The sequence below is a fragment of the Cebus imitator genome, unplaced genomic scaffold, assembly GCF_001604975.1.
Source record: "Cebus imitator isolate Cc_AM_T3 unplaced genomic scaffold, Cebus_imitator-1.0 Scaffold306, whole genome shotgun sequence".
Classification (NCBI taxonomy): Eukaryota; Metazoa; Chordata; class Mammalia; order Primates; family Cebidae; genus Cebus; species Cebus imitator.
In genome coordinates this window covers 2,125,718-2,151,528 of record NW_016107621.1, presented here as the reverse complement: position 1 = coordinate 2,151,528, position 25,811 = coordinate 2,125,718, and the positions used below count along the sequence as shown (strand labels likewise).

The window sequence follows — 25,811 nt, the reverse complement described above, 5'->3', positions numbered from 1 at the left end:
CTTAGTTTGGCTGGATATAAAATTCTGGATTGAAGATATTTTTCTTTAAGAATGTTGAATATTGGCCCCCACTCTCTTCTGGCGTGTAGGGTTTCTCCAAAGAGATCTGCTGCAAGCCTAATGGGCTTCACTTTGTAGATAACCCAACCTTTCTTTCTGACTGCTCTAAACATTTTTTTTCTTCATTTCAAAAAGAGAAAGCAGGAAAGATCTAAAATCAACAACTTAACATCACAATTAAAAGAACTAGAGAAGCAAGAGCAAACATTCAAAAGCTAACAGAACATGAGAAATAACTAAGATCAGAGCAGAACTGAAAGAAATAGATACACAAAAAACCCTTCAAAAACTCAGTTAACCCAGGAGTGGGTGATTTGAAAAAATTAACAAAATAGATAGACTGCTAGCCAAACTAATCAAGAATAAAACAGAGAAGACTCAAATAGATGCAATAAAAAATGATGAAGGGAATATCACCACTGATCTCACAGAAGTACAAACTACCATCAAATAATACTATAAACACCTCTACACAAACAAACTAGAAAATCTAGATAAATAAATAAATTCCTGGATATATACACCCTTTCAAGACTAAACCAGGAAAAAGTCAAAACCCTGAATAGACAAATAACAAGTTCTGAAATTGAGGCAGTAATTAATAGCCTGCCAACCAAAAAAAAAAGCACAGGACCAGACAGATTCACAGATGAACTCCACCAGAGGTACAAAAAGGAGATGGTACCATTCCTTCTGAAACTATTCCAAACAATAGGAAAAGAGAGACTCCTCCCTAACTCATTTTATGAGGCCAGCATCATCCTGATACCAAAACCTGGCAGAGACACCACAAAAAGAGAAAATTTTAGGCCAGTATCTCTGATGAACATTGATGCAAAAATCCTTAATAAAATACTGGCAAACCAAATCCAGCAATACATCAAAAAGTTTATCCACCACAATCAGGTTGGCATCATACCTGTTATGGAAGGCTGGTTCAATGTACACAAATTAATAAATGTAACCCATCACATAGGCAGAAGCAATGACAAAAATCACATGATTATCTCAACAGATGCAGAAAAGGCCTTTGATGAAATTCAACACCACTTCATGCTAAAAACTCTCTCAATAAACCAGATATTGATGAAACTTATCTCAAAATAACAAGAGGTATTTATGATAAACCTGCAGCCAATATCATATTAAATGGGCAAAAGCGGCAGCATTCCCTTTGAAAACCAGCACAAGATAAGAATGCCCTCTCTCACCATGCCTATTCAACATAGTATTGAAAGTTCTGGCCATAGCAATCATACAAGAAAAGAAATAAAGGGTATTCAAACAGGAAGAGAGAAAGTCAAATTAGAGACATGATGGTGTATTTAGAAGACCCCATCATCTCAGCCCAAAATATTCTTAAGGTGATAAGTAACTTCAGCAAAGTCTCAGGATACAAAAATTACAAGCATTTATATACAACAATAATAGACAGAGAGCCAAATCATGAGTTGAAGTCCCATTCACAATTCCTACAAAGAGAATAAAGTATCTAGGAATACAACTTATTCCTAGATACTTTAGGAATGTGAAGAACCTCTTCAAGGAAAACTACAAATCACCACTCAAGGAAGTAAAAGAGGACACAAACAAATGAAAAAACGTTCCATTCTCGTGGATAGAAAGAAGCAATATTGTGAAAATGGCCATATTGCCCAAAGTAATTTATAGATTCAATGCTATCCCCATCAAGCTACCATTGACTTTCTTCACAGAATTAGGAAAAACTACTTTAATTTTTATATGGAGCAAACAAACAAACAAAAAAGAGCCCACATAGCCAAGACAATCATAAGCAGAAAAACAAAGCTGGAGGCATCATGCCACCTGACTTCAAACTATATTACAAGGCTACAGTACCCAAAACAGCCTGATACTGGTACTAAAACAGATACATAGACCAATGGAACAGAATAGAGGCCTCAGAAATAACACCACACATCTACCACCATCTGATCTTTGAAAAACCTGACAAAAACAAGCAACGGGGAAAGGATTCCCTATTTAATAAATGGTGTTGGGAAAACTGGCTAGCCATATGCAGAAAAATGAAACTGGACCCTTTCCTTACACCTTACACAAAAATTAACTCAAGACGGGTTAAAGACATAAATGTAAGACCTAAAACCATAAAAACCCTAGAAGAAAACCTAAGCAATACCATTAAGGACATAGGCATCTTACTGAATTTGTTTTATCGGTTCTAATGTTTTTTTGTAGAGTCTTTATGTTTTTCCAAATATAAGATTATGTTATCTTCTTCTTTTCCAATTGGGATACCCTTTGTTTTGTTTTTTTGTTTGTTTGTTTTCTTGTCTAATTGCTCTAGCTAGGACTTCTGGTACTATGTGGAATAACAGTGTGAAAATGGCCATCCTTATTGGGTTTCAGATCTTAGAGAAAAGGCTTTCAGGTTTTCCCCATTCAGGATGACACTAGGTGTGGATCTGACACATATGGCTTTTATTACTTTGAGGAATGGGCCTTCCATCACCAATGTAAAGAAACAGGGGTACCAGCCACTAAAAAAAACACACTGAATTATAAAGACCATTGACACTATGAAGAAAGTGCATCAACTAAAGGCCAAAATAACCAACTAGCATCATAATGGCAGGATCAAATTCACACATAACAATATTAACCTTAAATGTAAATGGGTTAAATGCCCCAATTAAGAGACACAGACTGGAAAACTAGATAAAGAGTGAAGACCCATTGATATGCTGTATTCAGGAGACCCATCTCACATGCAAAGACACATATAGGCTCAAAATAAAGGGATGGAGGAAGATTTACCAAGAAAATGGAGAGCAAAAAAAATCAAGCATTACAATCCTAGTTTCTGATAAAACTGGCTTTAAGCCAACAAAGATCAAAAGAGACAAAGAAGGGCATTACATAACAGTAAAGGGATCAATGCAACAATAAGAGCTAACTATCCTAAATATATATGCACCCAATGCAAGAGCACCTAGATTCGTAAAGTGAGTTCTTAGAGACCTACAAAAAGACTTAGACTCCCACACAATAATATTCGGAGACTTTAACACTCCACTGCCAATATTAGACAGATCACCAGGACAGAAAATTAACAAGGATATCCAGGACTTGAACTCAGCTCTGGACCAAGTGGCCCCAATAGACATTTACAGAACTCTCCACCCCAAATCAGGAGAATATATGGTCTTCTCAACACCAAATTGCACTTATTCTAAAATCGACCACATAATTGGAAGTAAATCACTCCTCAACAAATACAAAAGAATGGAAATTATAACAAATGGCCTCTCAGACCACAGTGCAATTAAATTAGAACTCAGGATTAAGAAACTCACTCAAAACCACACAGCTACATGGAAACTGAACAACCTGCTCCCGAATGACTATTGGATAAGTAATGAAATGGAGGCAGAAATAAAGATGTTCAAACTAGCAGAAGACAAGAAATAACTAAGACCAGAGCAGAACTGAAGGAGATAGAGACACAAAAAACCCTTCAAAAAATCAATGAATCCAGGAGCTGGTTTTTTGAAAAGCTCAACAAAATAGATAAACCACTAGCCAGACTAATAAAGAAGAAAAGAGAGAAGAATCAAATAGATGCAATAAAAATGATAAAAGGGATATTACCACCAATTCCACAGAAATACAAACTACCATCAGAGATTACTACAAACAACTCCATGCAAATAAACCAGAAAATATAGAAGATATGGATAAAATCTTGGACACTTACACATTTCCAAGAGTAAACCAGGAAGAAGTTGAATCCCTAACTAGACCAATAACAAGTTCTGAAATATAGGCAGCATTTTATAGCCTACCAACCAAAAATAGTCCAGGACCAGATGGGTTCACAACCAGATTCTACCAGAGGTACAAAGAGGAGCTGGTACCATTCCTTCTGAAACTATTCCAAACAATAGAAAAAGAAAGAATCCTCCCTAACTCATTTTATAAGGCCAACATCATCCTGATAACAAAACCCAGCAGAGACACAACTGAAAAAGAAAATGTCAGGCCAATATGCCTGGTGAACACTGATGTGAAAATCCTCAATAAAATACTGGCAAGCCAAATCCAACAGCTTATCAAAAAATCTTATCCATCACGATCAAGTCCACTTCATCCCTGGGATGCAAGGCTGGTTGAACATATGCAAATCAATAAATGTAATTTATCACATAAATAGAACCAAAGACAAAAACCACATGATTATTTCAATAGATGCAGAGAAGGTCTTTGGCAAAAATCAACAGGTTTTTATGCTAAAAACTCTCAATAAACTAGGTATTGATGGAACTTATCTCAAAATATTAAGAGGTATTTATGACAATCCAACCGCCAATATCATATTGAATGGGCAAAAACTGGAAGCATTCCCTTTGAAAACTGGCACAAGACAAGAATGCCCTCTCTCACCACTCCTATTCAACATAGCAATGGAAGTTCTGGTCAGGGCAATCAGGCAAGAAAAAGAAAGAAAGGGTATTAAATTAGGAAAAGAGGAAGTCAAATCGTCTCTATTTGCAGATGACATGACTGTATATTTAGAAGACCCCATCGTCTCAGCCCAAAGTCTCCTTAAGCTGGTAAGCAACTTCAGCAAAGTCTCAGGATACAAAATCAATATGCAAAATCACAAGCATTCCTATACACCAATAATGGACAAACAGGGAGCCAAATCATGAGTGAGCTCCCATTCACAATTGCTACAAAGAGAATAAAATACCCAGGAATACACTTACAAGACATGTGAAGGACCTCTTCAAGGAGAGCTACAAACCACTGTTCAGGGAAGTAAAAGAGGACACGAATAAATGGAAAAACATTCCATGCTCATGGTTAGGAAAAAATCAATGTCGTAAAAATTGCCATACTGCCCAAAGTAATTTGTATATTCAATGCTATCCCCATAAAGCTACCACTGACTTTCTTCACAGAACTGGAAAAAATACCTTCATTTTCATATGGATCCAAAAAGGAGCCTGAATAGCCAAGACAATCCTAAGTAAAAAAAAAAAAAAAAAGCTTAGAGACATCACGCTTTCGGACTTCAAACTGTACTACAAGTCTACAGTAATAAAAACAGCATGGTACTGGTACCAAAACAGATATAGACCAGTGAAACAGAACAGAGGCCGCAGAGGCCACATACCTAGAACCATCTGATCTTTGAAAAACCTAGCAAAAACAAACAATGGGGAAAGGATTCCCTATTTAATAAATGGGAAAACTGGCTAGCCATATGCAAAAAACTGAAACTGGATCCCTTCCTTACACTTTATACAAAAATTAACTCAAGATGGATTAAAGATTTAAACATAAGACCTAAAACCATAAAAACCCTAGAAGAAAACCTAGCCAATACCATTCAGGACATAGGCATGGGCAAGGACTTCATGACTAAAATACCAAAAGCAATGGCAACGGAAGCCAAAATAGACAAATGGGATCTGATTAAACTAAAGAGCTTCTGCACAGCAAAAGAAACTATCATCAGAGTGAACAGGCAACTTAGAGTGTCAGAAAACTTTTGCAATCTATCCATCTGACAAACGGCTAATATCCAGAATCTACAAATAACATAAACAAATTTACAAGAAAAAAAAAACATCAAAAAGTAGGTGAAAAATAGACACTTCTCAAAAGGAGACATATGCAGCCAACAAACATACCAAAAAAGGCTTGTCATGACTGGTCATTAGAGAAATGCAAATTAAAACCACAATGAGATATCATCTCATGCCAGTTAGAATGGTGATCATTAAAAAATCAGGAAACAGTGGATGCTGCAGAGAATGTGGAGAAATAGGAACACTTTTACACTGCTGGGAGTGTAAATTAGTTCAACCATTGTGGAAAACAGTGTGGTGATTCCTCAAGGATCTAGAAATAGAAATACCATTTGACCCAGCAATCCCATTACTGGGTATATAACCCAAAAGATTATAAATTGTTCTGTTATAAAGACACAAGCACACATATGTTTATTGCGGCACTGTTCACAATAGCAAAGACTTGGAACCAACCCAAATGTCCATCAATAATAGACTGGACAGGGAAACTGTGGCACATATATGCTATGAGATACTATGCAGCCATAAAAAATGATGAGTTTGTATCCTTTGCAGGGACATGGATGAATCTGGAAACCATCATTCTCAGCAAACTAACACAAGAACAGAAAACCAAACACCACATGTTCTCACTCATAAGTGGGAGTTGAACAATGAGAACACATGGACACAGGGAGGGAAACATCACACACTGGGACCTGTCAGGTGGGTGGGGTGCTAGGGGAGAGATAGCATTAGGAGAAATACCTAATGTAGGTGAGGGGGTAATGGATCCAGCAAACCACCATGGCACTTGTATTACTAGGTAACAAACCTACACGTTCTGCCCATGTACCCCAGAACTTAAAGTATAATTTTAAAAAATCACAAAAAATAACTGGTTCAAAAATGCGTGCATTTTAAATTTAACAAATTGACATCTAGAAGGTTACTAGTATAGCCCAGTAATGAAGAATACATCCAAATGTTGTGGCCCTTTCTAATTGGTAGGCCAAAACATTCACATTTTATTCAGATCAAGTGAAGAATCTTTTCCTATGCTTAGAAGCTCTTCAAAATGATATCCTATGTTTTTGCAACACTTGTCCTATTCTATCTCTGCAACAACACTTAAGGTTTTTTATTATTATTGTACTTTAGGTTCTAGGGTACATGTGCAGATCATGCAGGATTGTTGCATAGGTACATACATGGCAAGGTGATCTGCTGCCTCCATCCCCCCATCACCTATATCTGGCATTTCTCCCCATGTTATCCCTCCCCAACCTCCCCACCCCTCACTGTCCCTCCCTTAGCCCCCCAACAGACCCCAGTGTGTGATGCTCCCCTCCCTGTTCTCATGTGTTCTCATTGTTCAACACCCACCCATGAGCAAGAACATGTGGTATTTGGTTTTCTGTTCTTGTGTCAATTTGCTGAGAATGATGGTCTCCAGATTCATCCATGTCCCTACAAAGAACATGAACTCATCCTTTTCTATGGCTGTGTAGTATTCCATGGTGTATACATGCCACATTTTCATTGTCCAGTCTATCATTGATGGGCATTTGGGTGATTCCTCAAGGATCCAGAAATAGAAATTCCGTTTGACCCCACAATCCCATTACTGGGTATATACCGAAAGGATTATAAATCGTTCTGTTATAAAGACACATGTACATATATGTTCATTGTGGCACTGGTTACCATAGCAAAGACCAGGAACCAACACAAACACTTGAGTTTTATTGTTGGCCACCATCAGCTCAGATCTAGGCAACTCCAAAGAGAAACTGGGCCATCAGCAGTGAATGGCAGTCATAGTTCATGAAACTGAAAGCATTCAAGGTTTGGTCTCACGTTAACTCTGTGTGAACTCCCGTACAAGATGGAGGGATTCAAGTTTATAGGGGATTTTACAGGCTAGTGGGGAGGCTGAGCAAACATACACAGCTTGGTAGAATCTTGCTGGAGAATGAGATGAAACATTAGAAATAAAGTGAAAAGCTGTCTCAAATAGGCACAAAACGTCATCTATAAACAAAAGTGTGTGTCCTGGGTTCAGTTTTCTCATGGGATGTTGTAGGTACCAGGACAGAGTGAAGAGGAGGCCAAAAGCTTGTTTGGTGGCATACTGTCTTTCTGATGCATTTTTCCTCTTGTAGGTAATAATAAATGGCCAACACTGTTACAGCTTTGCCCATCCACTCCCACCATGTTCTGTGAAGATGGTTCAAGTGTAAAGAGATGTCTCTCTGATCTCAATGTCTGTCTGCAATTGAGGGAGATGACTGTACTTCTCATTGTTGAGAAATTCCTCTGTAGGATCCCCAGAGCCTCCTAACAGCATGATCTCTCCTCACCCTTTTCCCTACACTTGGTCATTTAAAAAATCACCAACTTCCCAGGATTTGGCTCTTTCCTTAAGAGGGAAAGAGGAAGTGGTCATCCCCATGAAGGCCCAAGGAACTTGATGGGAGGCGTCCAGAAATCAAGGAGAATAAACCTTCTTGGGACTCCAGGAGTGGGTTATAAGGTCCCTGGAATGTTTGAGAAGACATTAGGTACAGCGTCCTTCTATAGCATATTGTTGACATCAGAGACTCTGAGACAAAATCCTTACCCAATCTCATATGACTCACTGCACTGAAATCTTAGATAGCTGTTTACAGCCACACAGGTATACCTCGTGGCTTTGGGGAGAAATTTTGTAACTTGAGGACAATCTGGTGGAATTTCCTTATTCTTTCCATTGTTCTCAGGATATTTATTGTATGTAATGATGCCTGGCTCTGTACAGGCTGCCATGCAGGAACTTTGGAAAAAGACACACTTCCCACATGAAAATTTCAATTAAAGCAATAGTTAGAGAATCACAGGAGTCCAAAGATTTCTCTTAAGAACCCCAGTAGTTGATGTTTAAAAATAATTGTGAGGTTTATCCGATGTATATGGCAGAATCCTGGGATTTTTCTTTGGAAAAAAATGGTCATGGTTTTACATCAGAAAATATGAAGTTTATTGTTGGGACGGACACAGTTCATACACATGGACACAGTGAGCCGACCCTGCTTTGCTGCAGTTTCACTAGGCATTGCAGCCCAGCAAACCTCCCAACACATGTTGGCTTAGAGCAATCATTTATTCTGATCTTTCTCAGTTAGCTGGACTCGTGTGTGAGTGGTAGATCAGGTGGTGAGAGCCATGTTTTCTGAAGGTCTTTTAGGCTGGATCCCGAAGGATGCTTCACTCATGTCTGACTCAACACAAGGACTGGGTGAACACCTGGAGGCTGGCAGGTTACCTCCTTCACTACCTCACCTCCCCATTCATGCCTTGAATTCCCTCAAATCATGAGTCTCATGGTTGGTTCTTGGACTTAATGAATGAATTGATAAGCAAGACATGCACCCAGTGAAAGAAACCATGCTAGCTCTTTGTATATGAATAAAAATTAAAACAAACCAATACAAACAAACAAGAACAACCAAAAAGTGAGCAGCCATCACTGGTGTATATCATTGCTTAAACCAACAAGACCCGTATTTTCATCTTCTCTGAAAATGTTTCTCCGCAACAGTTGGCTCCACCTTCTACTGTCAGCTGCTTGGAGCTCCCACAAAGATGGCACGATGACAGCCCTTTTCCCTCTATGAGGACTGTTGTCATCTGGTTCATAGCACAAATAGAGAGCCATTTAGTTGAAGATAAACAACATATTACCTAAAAGCCAAACAATGCAGATTTAAGAGGGTCTCATCAAATAGTAGCCTTTATCTACAGGGCCCATCTCAGGTGTCATTTTGATCACTCATCCTCTCTTCCCATGTTCACTGTCACAGCATACCCCAGCCTTACTCGTGGGTATGCCTCTCTCCTTGCCCTCCTTTAATCTAACATCAGATACTTTGAGGTGTCAATGCACAGTAAATGACACCTTCATGCCTCTCTTTCTTGTTGCTTTCCTTTATGAACTGAAATTCCCTCCTCCCTCACTGGAAAGTCTCAGGTTCTTGTTAGGTACACTTTCCTCCTTACATCATCCCTCTCACAGTTTTGGTCACTTCTCTATTTTGATGATGGATTATAGGCCCCATCATCAGCATGGAAATAATTTCTTGGGGGAATTAGGCACTTCTTGCTCTAAATGAATAAGACTGATCTGAGACTCTGAGTGGATAAAGACTATCTTGGAACCCATGACTTTCGGAGCAGAACTTGAGTTTGATTTCATATCTACATGTCCCTAGATGATGCCCATTGTATCTGAATAACCTACAGGGTCCTACGTGCTGTGCCTGCTAGACAAACACACAGTAACTGCATTTTCTTTATTGATATTCACCAGCTCAGTTCAGTTCACATAGGGCACTGGTTACATTCATCTTTATACCAGCTACTACCCTATGCTCATCGTGGCCAGGGGTGATGTCTCAGATAAAAAGAGAATATGACATAGAGTCCAGGAGCCAATGTTCAACAAATGATTTCTGATTTGCCCCGGGGACCTACTCAACATCTTTTTCATGCTCCTTAACCCAAATTTACGGTCTTCTCCCAGCAAATACAGCATTGCTCAAAACACAGTAGGTTATTTCTGAATTCTAAAGCCTTGCCTCCTGAAAGGTCTTTAGGGCTTTTCAGTTTTTGTTGAAAACCCCCAAAGAATAAATCTACTGTTTTATAATGGGGGGTGGGGTGTGTGTGTGTGTGTGTGTGTGTGTGTGTGGTGGTGGTGGGTGGGTGTGTGTGTGTGTGTGTGTCTCTTCTGTGTTGCTGTCCGTGGTGCTGAGCCCTGGTGCGTCTGGGCCTTATTTGCAAGTGAGGGGCCAGAATTAAGAGAGAAATGTTTTGTTTTGTTTTGTATCTTAAACTATGATGAATGGAGCATGAATTGAATTTGAATTTTCAAACCACACTTTCTGCAGTGCCTTCTCTTACACCCTCTCATATGCAACATAGTATTATTGGAAGTCCTGGCCAGAGCAGTCAGGCAAGAGAAAGAAAGAAAGGGCATTGAAATAGAAAGACAGGTCAAACCATGCCTGTTTGAAGACATGATTCTACATCTAGAGAACCTCATAGTCTCTGCCGAAATGATCCTTAAGCTGGTAAACAACTATAACAAAGTTGCGGCTTGTAAAATCAGTGTGCAGAAATCACTAGAACTCCTGTATGCCAACAACAGTAAAGCATAGGGCATAATCAGGAATGCAATTCCATTCACAATTGCCATAAAAAAGAATAAAATACCTAGGAATACAGCTAACCAGGAGGTGGAAGATTGTTACAATGAGAATTACAAAACACTGCTTAAAAAACCAGAGATGACCCAAACAGATGGAAAAAGCCCATGCTCATGGATAGCAAGACTTATTAAAACAGTCATACCGCCCAAAGAAATGTACAGATTCAATGCTATTCCTATTGAATTACCAATGACATCCTTCACAGAATTAGAAGAAAACTATTTTCAAATGCACATGGAACCAAGACTAAGTTGAATAACCATGACAATTCTAAGCAAAAACTACAAAGCTGGAAACATCACATTATCCAACTTCAAACTGTACTACAGGGCCACAGTAACGAAACAGTATAGTACTGGTACAAAAACAGACATATAGACCAATGGGACTTAATAGCCCAGAAATAAGGTCACACACCTACAACCATCTGATCTTTGACAAAGATGACCAAACAAGCAATGGAGAAAGGACTTCCTATTCAAGAAATGGTTCTGAGTTAACCGGCTAGCCATATGCATTGATTGAACTTGAACCCCTTCCTTGCTTTACATAGAAAAATCAACTAAAGATGAGTAAAGACTTAAATGTAAAACCCAAGACTATAAAAAAAACCCTGGAAGACTCCCTAGGCAATACCATTCTGAATGTAGAAATGGGGAAAAGTTTTATGACAAAGATACCAAAAGCAATCACAAGCAAAGCAAAAATTGACAAATGGATCTATTTAAACTAAAGAGCTTCTGCACAGCAATGGAAATTCTCAATAGAGTCAACAGACAACCTACAGAACGGGAGAAAATATTTACAAATTATGTTTCTGAAAAAAGTCTTATATCTTGCATCTATTTAAAAAAAAACTTTAATAACTTTACAGTAAAGAACAAACAACCCCATAAAAAAGTGGGTAACGGGGCCGGGCACAGTGGCTCATGCCTGTAATCCCAGCACTTTGGGAGGCCGAGGCAGGCAGATCACGAGGTTAGGAGATCGAGACCATCCTGGCTAACACAGTGAAACCCCGTCTCTACTGAAAATACAAAAAATTATCGGGACATGGTGGCACATGCCTGTAGTCCCAGCTACTCGAGAGTCTGAGGCAGGAGAATCGCTTGAATCTGTGAGGTGGAGATTTCAGTGATGGATCTAACATGGCACTGCTGGTAAGAGGCAGAATCAGAACTGGAATCCAGGCAGCCTGGCTCCTGAATGCTTGCTTTTGCCTGTGGGTCCCCTTTTTCTTCAGGAAAACAGGGCCCTGACTGTGCTAGAGCGGGAAGGGAGAAGCCTCAAAGTCTGTCCATTGACCTCTAAGCTGCTACACCATAGGAAACTGTTACAGGAGGGGAGACCACACCTTGCCCAGCCCCTCTCACCCACTCTCAAAGCCCTGGCAGGTGCCATACGCATGGCCTGTGTCCTTGTCTGTTGGCTCTTGTGTGAGAATCAGAGTGACACCAATACTCTCTTTCGTGTGAGTAGTCCATGGTACGTGGCAGGGGGTGGAGGGGAAGGGAGAATATTTGCTAAAGGGCTGACCTCATGTGTGAGTGATGCAGAAATGTCTAGTTGGCAGGATGGAGGCACCATGCAGGTGCAGGTGCAGGTCCTGGAGACCCTGCAGCGCCTGGCATGAAACCGGCAGTGGCTGCACTGTGAGCCAGTCATGGGGCCTAGGGGAGGACACTCAGGGCATTGGGACTGTGGCTTTTTATCAAGGAGCATTGAATTTTCATGAAATCAACAACTCATAAGCCCAGGTCAGTGCCTTGGGATGAGGGAGCTCTTATGGACAGGAGGAGCTGAAGAGCCTCCCATGGATGAGGTCTGCAGTATCACCAGGAAGGCTTCTGTCTGCCCCGGGGAAAGCAGAGAAGAAATTTTTGTGTGTGTCCAGTGTGTGTCCCACAAGGGAGACACCTGCCCAACACACTCTGTGCTTTGCCCTCAGTGAGGACCCACAGCTGCAAGTAGATTTCCACACAGGGACAAATGAGGAGTCAGATACCACCTTCCATTTCCAAGTGAACTTTGGTCATTGGGTGGCTGTGAACAGCGATGTGTATGGGGTCTGGTGGTCTGGGGTGACATGCCACAATATACCCTTTGAGGATGGCAAACCATTTGACCTGCACGTCTCTGTGCTGGACAATGAGCACCAGGTGAGCAACGCAGGAGCTCCCAGCACCCAGCCTCCGTGGGCTCCCAGAGCAGGAGGCAGCTCTTCCTTAGCTGGCCCCACTGGTCCCTCAGGACCCATCTCCCATAACTGCTCCTGCCCCAGGCTTTTCCTACAGAGCACCCTCTGCTTGCGCTGCCACCCTCAGCTCTTATTCCAAATCTGACCAGGGTCAAGGTTGGCTCACCTGCCATTTTCCCAAAGGTGAAGAATCTCCTCTGTCTTCACCCATAGTTCCCATTTCCATGTATGCTGTTACTTACATTTGCATTCAGACAAATAGATAAAATATGCATATGAATAAAGTTGTTTTATCAGTCCAAAATTTAGCCTTCCTCTCAGTTTTGAACCCCAATCCTGTTCCCCAGAACAACAGTATACTAGTTTTCTACTCAAATTCCAGAGACAATCTATACTATGGACACATACAGATCTATGGTTTCATTTCTTTTTAAACCAATGCTGTTTTAAGTTTCTCTACACATTACACTTTAGGAACTGGGGTGGATTTATTTTGTTAAACACTGTATATTGGAGCAATCATCCATCCATGGTGCTGCCTCAATTTTTCAACATTGTACAATATTCCTGTAGAAGAGTTACCCAGAATTACTGAACTTGATGCTTTTAATGGGCATCAGGCTGTTTCCAGTATTTTGCTCTCACAAATAAAGCTTTCTAATCTACCCTTTGTCATAAGTAAACTCCCAGTTTCTATATCGGAAGATAAGTACAAAAAATGAAATAACTGGTTCAAAATTGTGTACATTTTACATTTCGTAAGTTAACACCTAAAAAGGTGACTGTCTCTAGAGCTTTAGTAATAAATAAATAAATATTTCCAACCTTCCAAATCTTTTCCATTAAGTAGACCCAAAGATTAACATTTTGTTCAAGGCCGGGCGCAGTGGCTCAAGCCTGTAATCCCAGCACTTTGGGAGGCCGAGGCGGGTGGATCACGAGGTCAAGAGATCGAGACCATCCTGGTCAACATGGTGAAACCCCGTCTCTACTAAAACTACAAAACATTAGTTGGGCATGGTGGCGCGTGCCTGTAATCCCAGCTACTCAGGAGGCTGAGGCAGGAGAATTGCCTGAACCCAGGAGGCGGAGGTTGCGGTGAGCTGAGATCGCGCCATTGCACTCCAGCCTGGGTAACAAGAGCGAAACTCCGTCTCAAAAAAAACAAAAAAAACAAAAAAAACAACATTTTGTTCATATTTAGATGAGAGATCTTTTTCATATACCTATCAGTTGTTCGGAAAAATATCCTGTTTGGCAATACCTGTTTTGTTCCTCCTCTCTGAAGACATTTACATTTCCTTCTTTGCCCCCACCATTACAGCTCTGAGCAACTCCAAAGAGAAACTGGGCCATTAGCAGTCATAGTGAATGGGAGTTATAGTTTGTGGAACTGAAATGTATGCATTCAGTGAACACTGTCCAGCACTGACCCCATGGCAGGCCCTGTGCAAGATGCAGGGATTGATGTTCATGAGAGACAGTCCCTGGCCATGGGAATATTTCAGGTGATAGGAGAGACTCAGCAGACAGGCTCTGTGATACACAGAGTGGCAAAACCTCCTTGGAAGAATGAGAGAAAATATTGGAAATAAAATGAGCAACTGGCTGAAATAGGCACAAAGGTAGTCTGTAGACAGAAGTGTGTCTACTGGGTTCTGATGTATAATTAGGAGTTTTCTGGTTGAGTGCTGTAAGAACCAGCGCAGAGTGGAGATGATGCTTAAAGCTTGTTTGTTGGCCTACTGTATTTCTGATGCATTTTTTTCTTACAGGTAATGGTAAATAACAAATACTGTTACAGCTTTGCCCATCTACTCCCACTATGTTGTGTGAGGATGCTGCGAGTGTGTGGAGATGTCTCTGTGACCTCAGTGTGTGTCTCGATGGAGGAAGATGACCACACTCCCTGTTGTTGAGGAATCCCTATTCCTGTGTGACCATGGCATTCTCAGAGCCTGGTAACAGAGTGATCACTTCTCACCCCTTCCTCTATACTTGGTCACTAAAACCACCAAATTTTCAAAGATTTGGCTATATTTTTAATGGGGAAAAGGTCAAAGTGAAACAAGGACACAAGTGACACAATAAGTGAGTCACAAGGCCACTGGAATATCTGAGATGACATATTGACAACGCCCTCTGCGGCCCATAATTTACGTCAGACACTCGGAACCAAAATTATTCCTTCATTTTAAATGACTCACTGCAGTGAAATGTTAGGTAGCTGTTTACAACCACACAGGCATAATTGGCTTTGGGGAGAAACTTTGCAATTTGAGGAAAGTCAGTTGAAATATCTTAATTCTTCACTCATTCTAAGGATGTTTATTGTGTCTGAATACTGTGCCTGACTTTGTGCAGGATATACTGAAGAAACTGCAGGAAAAAGTGACCAAATCTGTACCTGAAATTTTGTCATTGTTGTTTTTTGAGATAAGGTTTTACTCTGTCATTCAGGCTGGAGTGCACTGGTACCATTAAGGCTCACTGCAGCCTCGACCTCCTGAGCTCAAAAAATTATCCTGCCTCATTCTGCCAAATAGCTGAGACTACAGGTGTTCACCACCATGCCCAGCTAATTTTTGCATTTTTTATAGAGATAGAGGTTTGCCAGGTTGCCCAAGCTGGTGTCAAACTCCTGAGGTTGAACAATCCACTCACGTCACCCTCCCAAGTTGCTGGCATTACAAATGTGAGCCGCTGTGCTTGGCCTGTACTTGAAAATTTCAATCCAAAACATAGAGAATCAGAGGAGTTCAAAGATTTCCTCAAAGAAACACCTTTTGTCATATTTAAAAAGAACTGCCAGATTTTTCCATTCTATGTGGGCAAAATCCTGGGACTCCTTTTTAGAGATACTGCCTTTTAGAGGTACTCCTTTTTAGAGATAAACTGTCAGTTGTAGATCAGAAAATATACAGTTTATTGCTGGAATGAACACAATTCATTCACATGGACACAGTGAGCTGACCCCTGCTTTTCTGCTGCTACAGTTGGCATTACAGCATAGGAAACCTGCTCAACACATATTTTCATAAAGCAATCATGTATTCTGATCTCTCCCAGCTTTACAGGTTTACTGGACGCATGTGGGTGGTAGGTCATGTGGTGAGAGTCACATTTTCTGAAGGATCTACAGGCTGGGATCCTAGAGGATTCTTCACTCAGGTTTGACTTGACACTGAGGGTGGGTGAACACCTAGGGGCTGGCTGGTCATCATCTTCCCTGTCTCCCCTCCACATTAGTGCCTTGAATTTTCTGAAATCATGAAGACCTCATGGTTGCTGGACTTAATCGATGATGACTGTCTTCCACCAAAGAAAGGCTTTCAAAAAACCCACGAAGAAGGTGCAAGGCATCATAGGTCTTGGCTTTGAAAATTGGACAGTGTCACTTCTATGACATTATATTGATCAAGATGAGTCACACGGGCAGCCCAAATCAAGGGAAGGGGGCTTCACAAGCTGTGGTTGTTTTGATTATTTGTCATAATGGGGTCGTTTTTGGAACGAAGTTCCACTCAGTCTTCGCTGGCTTACATACTATTCACATACCAAGAGCAGTAACCCTGTAAACAACTATGGAAAGCAATACCATTATAGGAAAAGGCTTAGAGTGAAGTCCAGTGTCTTATCATCTAATCAGGACCTGGTGTCCATGAGGTGACTACAAATTACCAGGTGTACTTTTCTCTGAACATATGCACTAATGGGTCAAATTATTGATGCTATACACATCAAACATGCAATACTGAAACACACATCAGAAGAATGCAATTCACACATCTATTTTAAGCATTGTTTGAAAAAGAGAAGAAAAAGAATTTTACATCAAAAGGATAAGAAAATAAGAAAAAGAATTATTTGAAGAGGGGCAAAAGAAAATAGACAGCAGTCACGGGGCCATATTATTGCTTAAACCAGCCAGACACCAATTTTTATTTTCTCTGGGAATGTTTATCTGCAGCAATTGGCTCCACCCTCTATTCTCAGCTTCTTGGAGTTTCTACCAAGATGGCAGAATGACAGTCCTTTTTACTTCTCAAGAGCTGTGATCATCTGCTTCATAGCAAATCTGGAGGACCACTTAGGAGAAACAACATGTTATGTACAAACTAATGAAGGATGTTTGAAGAAGGTCCTGTCAAATAGCCCTTTTTTCCACATGGCCCATCTCAGGCATCATTTTGATTATCCTTATCTTCTTTCCACATGTTCATTGCCACAGCTTGTTCACCCCCAGCCTTACTCATGGGTATGCCCCTTTCCTTACCCTCATTTAACCAAACATCTGGATACCTTCAGGTGCCAAGACACAGTAAGTTCTACTCTTCATGCCTTTCTTCCATGTTTCATTCCCATATGTAATAAAATTCCCTCCTCTCACTGGACAGTCTTGGGTTTGGCTTAAATACACTCTCCTTCTTACACCTTTCTGGTCTCCGTGTTGTTCACTTCTCTATTTTGATAATAGATCATAGGCCTCATCACCTGTATGGAATTCATTTTTTGTGGAATTAAGCAATTCTTGCTCTGAGTGGATGAAAAGAATCCTGGAACCCATGGCTTACTGAGCAGTAAATGACTTTAATTTCATATAGACTTTTCCCTTGGGTGGTGGCTACTGCATTTGAATAATTTGCATAGTCCCACATGTTGGCCCTCTTAGACAGACATACAGTGATTGCCCTTTCTTGAATGGATTAAGTTTCTTTGTTTATGTTCTGTCTGGAAGATCTGTCCAATGCTAAAAGTGAAATGTAGAAATCTCTAGTTATTATTGTATTGAGGCCTGTTTCTCTCTTTAGCTCTAATAATACTTTATATACCTGGGTGCTCCAGTGTTGGGTGCACATACGTTATTATATCCTCTTGCTGAATTGATGCCTTTATCATTATATATTAACCTTATTGTCTCAGAGTTTTTCTCTCAAAATCTATTTTTGTCCAATATAAGTATAGCTACTCCTGTTCTTGTTTCATTTCCAGTGGCATGCAATATCTTTTTCTATTTTCTTTTCAGTCTATGTGTACTTTTATAGGTGAAGTGTGTTTCTTGTAGGCAACAGATCAATTGCTCTTGTTTCTTCATCCACTCAGACACTCTATGTATTTTGATTGGAGAGTCTAGTTCATTTACATTTAATGTTATCATTAATAAGTAAGTAAGTAAAGACTTAGTCCTGCTATTTTGTTATTTGATGTCTGGTTGTATTTTGGTCTTCTCTTCTTTTGTTCCTTCCTATCTTCCCTTACTAAAGATGATTTCATCTGGTGATATAGTTTAGTTTCTTGTTTTTTTATTTTTGTGCATCCATTATATATTTCTTGGTTCAAGGTGACCATAAGGCTTGCAAATACTATCTTATAACTCATTATTTTAACCAGATAACTACTTGGCACTGCTTACGTAAACAAACAAGCAAAAGGAAAACTCATAGAAACTCTACAACTTAACTTCATTCCCCCTGATGTTTAACTTTTTGTTTCTACTTATATCTTATCGTGCTGTCTATATCTTCAAAAGTTGTATTTATTATTTGTATTGGTTCATTGTTTCATCTTTCTATTTAGGATATGAGTAGTTCACACACCACAGTTACAGTGTTGCAATATTCTGTGTGTTTCCACTAAAAAGTCTGCTGACAGATGTATTGCAGGTGCATTGTGTGCTATTTTTTTTTTCTCTTGGGCTTTTAGGATCTTTTCTTTGCCCTTGACCTTTAAAATTTTGATTACTAAATGGCTTGAGGTAGTCTTCTTTGGTTTCAGTCAGCCTGGTGTTCTATAACCTGCTTGTGCTTGGATGTTGATCTCTTTTTCTTAGTTTGGGAAGTTTTCTGTTATCCCTTTGAGTAAACTTTCTACCACTATTTCTTTCTCTACTTCTTCCTTAAGGACAATAATTCTTAGGTTTGTGCTTTGGAAGTTGTTTTCTAGATTCTATAGTCATGTTTTGTTGCTTTGTTGTTTTTTTATCCTTTCTTCTTTTGTCTCCTCTGTCTGTGTATTTTCAAATAGCCTGTCTTCAAGCTCAGTAATATTTTCTTCAGCCTGATCAGTTCTGCTGTTAAAGACTGATGCATTCTTCAGTATGCCAATTGCATTTTTTTATTTTGTTTTACTGATGCATTCTTCAGTATGCCAATTGCATTTTTTTTATTTTGTTTTACTTTAAGTTCTGAGATACATGTGCAGAATGTGCTCATTTGTTACATAGGTAAACATGTGCCATAGTGGTTTGCTGCACCTATCAACCTGTCACCTAGGTATTAAGCCCCACATGCATTAGCTGTTTGTCCTGATGCTCCCCTTCCCTTTGCCCTTCCAACAGGCCACAGTGTGTGTTGTTCCCCTCCCTGCGTCTATGTGTTCTCACTGTTCAGCTCCCACTTAGGAATGAGAACATGCATTGTTTGGTTTTCTGTTCCTGTACTAGTTTGCTGAGAATAATGTCTTTCAGCTCTATCCGTGTCCCTGCAAAGGACATGATCTCATTCCTTTTTATAGCTGCATTTTGCAGCTCCCAAATTTCTATTGGATTCCTTTTAATTATTTCAACCTCTTTGTTAAACTTATCTAATAAAATTCTGAATCCCTTCTCTGTTATCTTAAATTTCTTTGAGTTTTCTTAACATCACTAATTTGAATTTTCGGTCTGAAAGGTCACTTATCTCTGTTTCTCCCTGGTGCAGTGTTACTTAGTGTATATGCTTTACTGGATGTTGTTGACACTAGCAGATGTCCTTCAGTGTCTGAGAATTAAATAGTTAGGTATTTATTGTGGTCTTCATTGTCTGGGCTTCTTTGTACCTGTCCTTTTGGGGAAGACTTTCAGATATTCAAAAGGACTCAAGTGTTGTGATGTGGAAAATTCTCTGGATTACAAGGCAGAGCTTCTTTTTCTTTTCCCTTTCTTTCTCCCAAACATACAGCGTGTGTGTGTGTGTGTGTGTGTGTGTGTGTGTGTGTGTGTGTGTGTCTTCTGAGACACCTAAAGCTGGGGATAGAGTGACACAAGCACCATTGTGGCCACCACCACCATGACTGGATCTTACCTAAAGCAAGCGTAGCACTGCTTGCTGTAAACAATACCTAGTTACAGCCTAGGTTTACTCAAGACACACAGCCCTAAGGCTCTAGAAGCAGCATACAGCAAAGCCAGCGACTTCTGTGTGCTTCCCTTCAGGGTGGTGAGTTCCCCCAGGCCTGGGGTGGGTCCAGAGGTGCCACCTGGAAGTCAAGGACTAAAGTAAAAAACCTTAGAGGTCTTCGTGGTGTTTTATTATATACTCAAACCCCAAGATTCAGTCCTTTCTACTCTCCCCCCTCATTTCCAAAGGCAGTAGTCACCACCACCATAGAGAGTACTGCCAGACTACCACAGATGTTCCCTTAAGGCCCAAGGGCACTTAAGTCAACTTACAGCGAATGCTGCCTGGCCTTGGACTCACCCCACAGGGGAGTGAACTCCCCTCTGGCCCACAGCAGGTAAATAGATGTCATTAGGAACCCCAAGAGCCTGCCTGGTGCTCTACTCCCTTCTGGCCATGCTGGTACCTAAGGTGCAAGGCAGAGTCCCTTTTAGCTTTTTCTCTACTTTTACCAAGGAGAAAGAGTTTTGCCTCATAGCCACCACAGCTGGTAATGTGCTGAGTCACATCAGAAGCCAGCAGATCTCAGAGACTCATCCAAGGCCCTCAGCATAGTACCTGGGTATTGCTGGTGGCTATTCAGAGCCAAAGGGCTCTTCATTAGCAGGTGATAAATGCTTCCAGGAATGGATCCTTCCCTTCAAAGCAGCACGTTCCCTTCTGGTCCAGGCTGTGTCTAGAAAGATCATCTGGGAACTAGGGCGTGGAATGGGGGCCTCATGACTCTGACTGGCACGCTATCCTGCTGTGGCTGAGCTGATAACCAAGATGTAAAATAAAGTCTTCCCCACTCTCCTCTCTCCTCTCCTCTCCGTTCCTCAAGTGAAAGGAAGGGGTCTCTTTTGGAGCCACAGGCTGTGCATCCTGGAGTTAGGGGAGAGGTACTGCCAGCACTCCATTAGTCACCCAAGCTGCTGTCTCAGCAGGTCACCAGACACCCTCTTGCCCAGTCCATTGTCTCTGGCCTGAGTTCATCCCCAAGACTCACCTAAGAGATTCTGTCCTTATGGCCTCGACTGCCTTTCAAGGTTACTTGGAAACCCACAGCACTGTAGCCCTTACTGGTAAGGTTTGCAGGAAGTCAACTTTCAATTGCTAAGATCAGGGATCTTCCTTCCTCTGGCTAGGGCTGGCTTAAATGCTCCCTTCATTGGTGTGTGTCAGCTGAGCTTGATCTGATTTTCTCTTCCTCTCTTAACAGGACAGCAGTGACTCCAATGCCTCACAATTGCTGTGCTCTCCCTCCCTCATTACCCAGAGACTCTGCACCACACCACTGCTGTCCAGATGAAGGAGTGGCATTGGCAATTCAAGACTGTTTTTCCTATCTCTTCAGTGCCTCTTTCAGTGATATAGAGTTAAAACCAGGTATCTCTGAGGACCCAGCTAGTTTTTGATTCATATGGAGGTGTTTTCCTGCGTAGATACATGTTATATTCACATCCTTCAGGGATGTGGGTGAGATTGGTGAAGCCCTTTATTCTGCCATCTTGCAAAGCCTATCCAAAGATTTAAATTTTGATGAAATTCATATTATCTGTTGTTTCGTTTCTTGTGCTTTTGGTGTCGTATTCAAGAAATCATTTCAAGATCCCATGTCGTGTAATATTCTTCTATGGTTCTTCTATGGTTTTTCTAAAAATATTAAAGTTATAGATCTTACATTTATTGTGTGATATATTTTGAGTTAAGTTTTGTATGGGGATTATGGTAAGGGCCCAACTTCTGATGTAAACTTTCTCAACTTTTTCTTTTAATTCCTTCAGTGCATCCCACACAAATCCAAGCAGCTTTGAGACACAAGAAATATTCTTAGAATGAGTGAAGAATTAAGATATTTCACTTGAAGTTTCTCAAATTATGAAGTTTCTCCCTAAAACCAATTATGCCTGTGTTGTTGTAAACAGATACCTAACACGTCACTGCAATGAGTCATCTAAGATGAAGAATTTTGGTTTATAGTGTCTGATATAAATTATGGGTGGTAGAAGATGTTCATTTTGTCATCTCAGACACTCCAGTGGCCTTGTGACACTGATTATGTCTCTTGTGTCCTTGTGCCACTTTGTCTTTTTCCCCATTGAAATAAAAACCAGATGATGAAAAATTTGGTGAAGTTTTAATGACCAATGGTAGGGGAAGGCATAAGGAGAGATCATTCTGTTAGCAGGCTCTGGGAATTCCATGGTCACAAAGAAATGAGGAGTTTCTGTTGTTCCCCAACAACAGGGAGTGTGGACATCACCCTGAATTGCAGACACAGATGGAAGTCAGGGAGATATCCCGCCATACTTGCACCATCTTCACATAATATGGTGGGAATCGATGAGCAAAGCTGTAACTGTGTTTGCCATTTACCAGTACCTACAAGAGGAAAAACGCATTAAAAATACAGCATGCCAGTAAATGAACTCATCTCCACTCAGCCCTAGTGCCTACAGCATCTAACCAGAAAACTCCTAATTATACATCAGAACCCAGTAGAAACACTTCTGTCTACAGACTGCCTTTGTGCCTATTTCAGACAGTTGCTCATTTTATTTCCAATGTTTTCTCTCATTTTTCCAGGGAGGGTTTTCCACTCTGTGTATCACAGAACCTGTTTGCTCAGCCTCTCCTCTCACCTGGAAGATCCCCATGGCAAGGGACTGTCTCTCATGAACGTCAATCCCTGCATTTTGCACAGGGCCTGCCATGGGGTTAGTGCTGGACCATGTTCATTGAGTGCATGCATTTCAGTTCCACAAACTATAACTCCCATTCCCTATGACTGCTGATGGCCCAGTTTCTCTTTGGAGTTACCCAGAGCTGTGATGATGGTGGCAAAGAATAAAATCCAAATGTCTTCAGAGAGGAGGAACAAAACAGGTGTTGCCAAACACAGGATATTATTCTGAACAGCTGATAGGCATGTGAAAAAGTTATCTCACTTAAATATTAACAAAATGTTAATCTTTGGGTCTATCCATTTGAAAAGGTTGGGGAGGTTGAAAATATTTATTTATTACTAAAACTATAGAGACAGTCACCTTTTAGGTGTTAATTTATAAAATTTAAAATGACACAATTTTGACCTATTTTATTTCTTTGTAACTATCCTCCAATGTAGAAATTGGGAGGTTTATTATGACAAAAAGTACATTAGAAAGATTCATTTGTGAGACCAAAATACTGAAAATAGCGTAATGCTCATCAAAAGCATCAAGTTGAATAATTCTGGGTAACTCTTCTACAGCAATATTGTACAATGTTGAAAAACTGGGCCAGCACCACAAATGGATGATTGCTCCAATATATATTATTTGACAACAAATCCACCCCGGTTTCTAAAGTGTAATGTGCAGAGAAACTTAAAACAGCATTGGTTTAAAAAGAAATGAAACCACAGATCTATATGGGTCCATAAGCATAGATTGTCTCAGGAATTTGTGTAGAGAAACCACTAATACTGTTGTTCTGCAGGTAGGATTGGGTTTCAGGACTGAGAGACTCAATTGTGGATGATGAAACAGCCTTATTCATATGCCTATTTTATCCATTTGGCCAAATGAAAATGTAAGCAAGACCATAAGTGAAAATGAGAACTATGGGTGAAGACAGAGAAGATTCACCACGTTGGGGAACATGGCAGGTGAGCCAGCCTTGACCCTGGTGGGTGGCAGTGCAAGCAGAGGGTGCTCTGTGAGGAAAAGCTTGGGGCAGGAGCAGTTATGGGAGGTGGGCCCCAAGGCACTGATGGGACCAGCTCAAAAAGAGCTGCCTGCTGCTCTGGGAGCCATGGAGGCCGGGTGCTGGGAGCTCCTGGGGTGCTCACCTGGTACTCATTGTCCTGCAGGGAGATGCACAGGTCAAACGGTTTGCCATCCTCAAAGGGCATATTGTGGCATGTCACCTCATGCTGCCAGGCCCCACGCACACGACTGTTCATGACCACCCGTTGGCCAAAGTACACTCGGAAATGGAAGGCAATGTCTGAGTGCTCATTCGTCTCAGTGTGGAAATCCACCTGCAGCTGCGGATCCTTGCTGAGGTTAAAGCACACAGGGTGTTGGGCAGGTCCTTCCCTTGTGGGGCACACACTGGACACACACACAAATCCCTTCCCCGCTTTCCCAGGGCAGACAGGACTTCCTGCCGACACTGCAGGCCTCCTCCCTGCAGAGCTGCTTCAGCTCCTCCGGCTCTTAAGAGCTCCCTCATCCCAAGATGTAAACTCAGCCACAGGCAGTAACCTGGGCCTATGAGTTGTCAATTTCATGAAACGTCTATGTCTGTTGATAAAGAGCCACAGTCCCAATGCCCGGAGTGTCCTCCCCTAGGCCCCATGACTGGCCCACAGTGCAGCCACTGCAGGTCTCATGCCAGGCGCTGCAGGGTCTCCAGGACCTGCACCTGCACGGTGCCTCCATCCTGCCAGCTAGACATTTCCGCATCACTCACACGAGGTCAGCCCTTTAGCAAATATTCTCCCTTCTCCTCCACCCCCTGCCATGGACCATGGAGAACTCACATGAAAGAGATGATCGGTGTCGCTTTGATCGTCACACAAGAACCAACAGACAATGACACAGACTGTGTGTATGGCACCTGCCAAGAAATTTACAGTGGATGAGAGGGGCAGAACCAGGTGTGGCCTCCCCTCCTGTAACAGATTGTCATGGTGCAGGAGGTTAGAAGTCAAAGAGAAAACTTAGGCCTCCCACCCACGCTGGCACAGTCAGGTCATCATATTCCTGAAGAAATGCGGGACCCATAGGTAAGAGCAAGGGTTCAGGAGCCAGGCTGCCTGGATTCTGGTCCTCATTCTGCCTCTTACTAGCAGTTCCATCGTACATCCATTACTTGAATGCTCCCTACCTCAATTTCCCCAGGACCAGAAGAATAAGTAAAGATTTCTGCTTTGTAGGGTTTTCCCAGTAATCAATAAATTAATATATGTGACAGTTTTATCCTAATCTCTGCCATGTATGGGGCCTGTTGGGAGTTACCCAGTAGAACAGGGAGGTTCCTTTTGGAACACTGACCTGTGATCATTTTCAACCCTGAGACTGTGAAAACAAGATGTGAAGATGTAACAGTAAGGAGATTCGATCCAGTAAGAAAAACAGTTGTTGAAAGAGAGAAGAAAATGAAAGAACAGGAAACCCTGTGTGTGGGATGCACATGCATCACAGTCATTGAGGGCAATGGATGTCCTTCCCAGAAGGGGCCACGTTGGTAACAGCACAGCCCCAGGACTTGCACACATGAAGTGTGTGGGCCAGGGAAGCGATGGGAGGTAATCTAAATATTGGGAGATTTTATTTCTCTGTTTGGGGTTTGGGGTTTTTTGATACAGAATCTTACTCTGTCACCCAGCCTGGGGTGCAGTGGCATGGTCACACCTCACTGTAGCCTCAAACTCCTGGACTCAAGTGATCCTCCTGCCAAAACCTCCTGAATGAAGGTGCTCACCAACATGCTTGGCTAATCTTTAAATTTCTGGTAGAGACAGGCTCTCACTATGTTGCCCAGGCTGGTCTGGAACTCCTCACCGCAAGCGATTCATCCACCTCGGCCTCCCCAACCACTGGCATTAGAGGCATGA

General features: G+C 41.3%; 1 protein-coding gene and 1 long non-coding RNA gene across 6 annotated transcripts in view; one reads left to right on the top strand and one right to left on the bottom strand.

Moving 5' to 3' along the window:
• LOC108285687 overlaps positions 1 to 8,497 on the top strand; it is a 34,905-nt gene extending 26,408 nt beyond the window's left edge. For all 4 annotated transcript variants that reach the window (XR_005196122.1, XR_005196123.1, XR_001817679.2 and 1 more), the window contains one exon: positions 7,787 to 8,497. This is a non-coding gene — a long non-coding RNA (uncharacterized LOC108285687). The remainder of the gene's footprint in view (positions 1 to 7,786) is intronic.
• Positions 1 to 25,811, bottom strand: part of LOC108285684 (galectin-10-like) — a 63,169-nt gene that overhangs the window by 36,275 nt on the left and 1,083 nt on the right. The window contains exons 2-4 of one of the 2 annotated variants that reach the window (XM_017503008.2): positions 24,735 to 24,811; positions 24,039 to 24,249; positions 22,325 to 22,588 (exon numbers count right to left, since the gene is read on the bottom strand). The exons of the other annotated variant lie outside the window; for it this stretch is intronic. Coding sequence (XP_017358497.1) covers positions 22,466 to 22,588; positions 24,039 to 24,249; positions 24,735 to 24,811 — 411 coding nt within the window. The 3' untranslated portion in view covers positions 22,325 to 22,465. Of the gene's footprint in view, positions 1 to 22,324; positions 22,589 to 24,038; positions 24,250 to 24,734; positions 24,812 to 25,811 lie in introns of those variants that run through there. 2 annotated transcript variants of the gene reach the window in all.